Source organism: Acomys minous (assembly GCF_964271855.1).
Source record: "Acomys minous genome assembly, chromosome: 17".
NCBI lineage: Eukaryota > Metazoa > Chordata > Mammalia > Rodentia > Muridae > Acomys > Acomys minous.
In genome coordinates, this window is record NC_140500.1 from 39230422 (window position 1) to 39234066 (window position 3645).

At 39.7% G+C, this 3645-nt stretch overlaps 1 protein-coding gene across 1 annotated transcript; it reads left to right on the forward strand.

Annotated features, from left to right (window-relative positions):
- Positions 1 to 2393: 2393 nt before the first annotated feature.
- On the forward strand, positions 2394 to 3005 carry LOC311588195 (large ribosomal subunit protein uL10-like). Its single transcript, XM_084765679.1, has one exon. The coding sequence runs from the start codon at positions 2529 to 2531 to the stop codon at positions 2952 to 2954; it is 426 nt and encodes a 141-aa protein (XP_084621805.1). The 5' UTR covers positions 2394 to 2528; the 3' UTR covers positions 2955 to 3005.
- The last annotated feature ends 640 nt before the right edge of the window (positions 3006 to 3645 follow it).

The window sequence follows — 3645 nt, forward strand, 5'->3', positions numbered from 1 at the left end:
GCCCAGCTCCAGGCCTCCTGACCTGAGACTGGCAGCTGCAATTGCTTGCTAAATCCCTTGCTGAGAGAGTCAGATACACCATGCTCTTTACTAAAACACCTTGCCTCCTTTCTCTAAGACTGTACTTTCCAACTCTTAAAAATAAAAACCAACTCTGACTTATTTTCCTGGTATCAACTATTTTTTATTTAATTTTAATTTTATTAGTTTATTCAGATTATAACTCAATTGTTATCCCATCACTTGTATCCTCCCATTCCTCCCTCCCTCCTGCTTTCACTCTATTTCCCTCCCCTAGGTCTATGACCAAGGAGGACCTCCTTCTTCACTATATGGTCATAGGCTATCAAGTCTCCTCTTGGTAGTCTGCTTATTCTTTCTTTGAGTGCCATCAGTGCCAAGGGGAAGTGTTCAAATATGGAGCATCAGAGTTCATGTCAGAGTCAGCCCCTGCTCTCCACATAACTGTTTGTGGACAAATGGATGGGGATAGAAATGATCATAATGAGTGAGTTAACCCAGAAGCAGAAAGTCTCACATGGTATATACTCACTTATAATTGGGCACTAGCCCAAAAGGCATGTTCCACGAAAGTCTTCACTCCCCAAGAGATTGGGATAGATGTTAGGACATCCTACTGAGACTCTAGGTAAAAGAAATATAGGAATTGGGAAAATAGAAGTACCCAGAGGGTCCTAGAAACCTACAAGAAGAACATTGTGATGGGTGGATCGGGCCCAGGGGGATCTGCTGAACTATTGCCCTAACAAAGGACAATACAATAGTAAACATCAAACCCCTACTATGATCTACCCAATGGACAGGACATTTTCCAGAGTTATGTGGAGAGTGGAGACTGACTTTTACCTGCTTTCAACTCTTATCTAATGAGTTATAATTTGTTTGTTGAATGTAATGTTTAGATCATATGATATAAGCAACATTTATAAAACTTCTTAATCAAAATTAACCTCTGTCTATCTTCATTTAGATAAAGAAACCTACAAGTGTCATTTTATTGTACCCTGGTTCAAAGGTTTTCTTTTTTAAGATTGTTTTTATCCTGATGCAAAATGTTTTTTTCTAATTTATATCTTTACTAATTCCTGGACAAATAAATAAATGCTGTTCCTCCTGTCACCAGCTACTCTGCATTCAACTACAGGCTTCCTAGCTAATGAACTTTATATAGTTTTTAAATTTTCTACAGTGTTCTTCTGTATTAACATTTATTTATTGATGATGTTAAAACTTAAATCACTGCCTTATAAATATATTTAGCCTTATTTTCTAAATGTAATGTTATTGATCATACAAAAACTGTTTGCTCTCTTTTTTAGACTGTGCTTATGTTTTTAATGCTCCAACTTAACAGAGATAAAACCTTTGGTCTTAGTGTTTAATATTAAGATAATCTATAAACAAAGTTTGTCTATCTAAATATTCTAAAGATAGACTGTGGTCTCAATGCCATCTTAAATAAAAGACTGAGGATGTTTCCTAAAATTTTATATAGAAACTGGAGGTAGAGGCAGGCCGGTTGTGTAAGTTTGAGGCCATCCTGGTCTACAAAGTTTGTCCAGGACAGCCAAGGCTACACAAAGAACTCTGTCTCAGAAAAACAAAAAAACAAAACAAACCCCCCAAAAAAAGAAAAGTAGTTTTAACATCCTTAAAAACCAAGAGGACCCTTCCCAACAGTCTCAGCTATAACAAAAACTATGCCTCAGGACTTAGCCATTGCTCTGAGAAAATAAAAGTCTGCCATGCCTCCTCCAGCCAGGGTTCAGCCTGAGCCATCTCTATCAGAAACCTGTTTCAGATGCAGCCAAAAAGGAGACCCTGGTCTCACAGCTGCTGCAGCCAGAAAGGGACACTGATGCCACAGCTTTGCCTGTTGGCAAATTGGCCTATATATGCCAAAATGCTCACGTGCAGACTTGTCCTCTGTGCCCAGCCACTGTAGGCTCAACAAGCATAAGAGCTGTAGGCACTTCCAGCCTTTAAGCTCCTTGACCTGGTGAAGTGCAGATGGCTCTTAGATTCAGCAGCCTCGCCATACTCAGGGTAATGCTACAGGTCTATTTTAACCTCATACTCAGGCTACATAGTTACATTGCCAACTTTTATCATAGGAGGCTTCAGATACTTTCACAGCCCTCTTCATATGCAGGAGACCAAACTATCTGTCAAGACTAGATCTAGTCCACCTCATTACCAAATTTCCTTTTACCATTCTTTTAACTAAAGGACAGTTACTGTTATACCAATTACACCTATAGAGAAGTTTAAATTAAAAAAAAAAGAGAGAGAGAGAGAGCTTCTAAGGAAGTATTTAGGTGTCTAAGAAAAAGATGTTTTGTGCTTCCTAGGCAAGGTCTCTACCACTGGGGCCTGAGAAGACCTCGTTCTTCCAGGCTTTGGGCATCACCACTAAAATCTCCAGAGGCACCATTGAAATTCTGAGTGATGTGCAGCTGATAAAAACTGGAGACTAAGTAGGAGCCAGCGAGGCCACACTGCTGAACATGCTCAACATCTCGACCTTCTCCTTTGGGCAGATCATCCAACAGGTGTTTGACAATGGCAGCATTTATAACCCTGAAGTGCTTGGCATCACTGAGCAGACTCTGCACTCTCGCCTCCTAGAGGGTGTCCGAAATGTTGCCAGTGTCTGTCTGCAGATTGGTTACCCAACTGTTGCCTCGGTGCCACACTCTATCATCAGTGGGTACAAGAGGGTCCTGGCTTTCTCTGTGGAGATTGACTATACCTTCCCTTTTGCTGAGAACATCAAGGCCTTTTTGGCAGATCCATCTGCATTTGTGGTTGCAGCCCCTGTGGCTGCAGCCACCACTGCTGCTCCTGTTGCTGCTTCAGCCTCAGCCAAGGCTGAAGCCAATGAAGAGTCTGAGGAATCAGATGGGGATGTGGGATTTGGTCTCTTTGACTAAATCACCTCTCAAAGCAACCAGTTCAGCCAGCTTAATTTGAGAAACACGGGAATAAAGGCACACTTCTCTTTAAAAAAGAAAAGAAAAGAAAACTATGTTTTATGAATGTTGGAGGATCTAAGAAGGTGTTTTAAGGTTGTACATGCAAGTTATAAATGTTAGAGGGCCTTAGAAGATGTTTTATGAATATTGGAGGGTCTAAGAAGGTGTCTTAAGGAAAATTAGGAATGTTGGGAGGTCTCAGAAAGTGTTTCAAGTTGGTAAATGCAAATTATGAATGTTAGAAGGTCAAAGAATGTGTTTTAAATTGGTAAATGCAAGTTGTGAAGGGTAAAATGTCTAAACAGATGTTTTATTCATTTTGTTGCTATGGTATTGTTGTTTTAACTGTTCAGAATGTTGACACTGATCAATACAGTTCTGATTTATTAACCCAACTATGGTAAAGTATTCCACTATACAATCCACTATATTTCTAAGCTCAAGATTTTAAATTTCCTTTCAGTTGTCTTTTTCTTAAAATGTCTCTCATTGTGCTAGAATTATATACTTCCAGTCTTTTGAATAAGGGGAGAAGCCACTCTTTCATGATGTGTACTGATGCTAAAAATCAAGATCAAGACTTTTCCCTTCCTCTCTACAGCAGATTTCTGTCTTCCCCATCTTCCTGTTCCACAGATGTCAGAAAGGC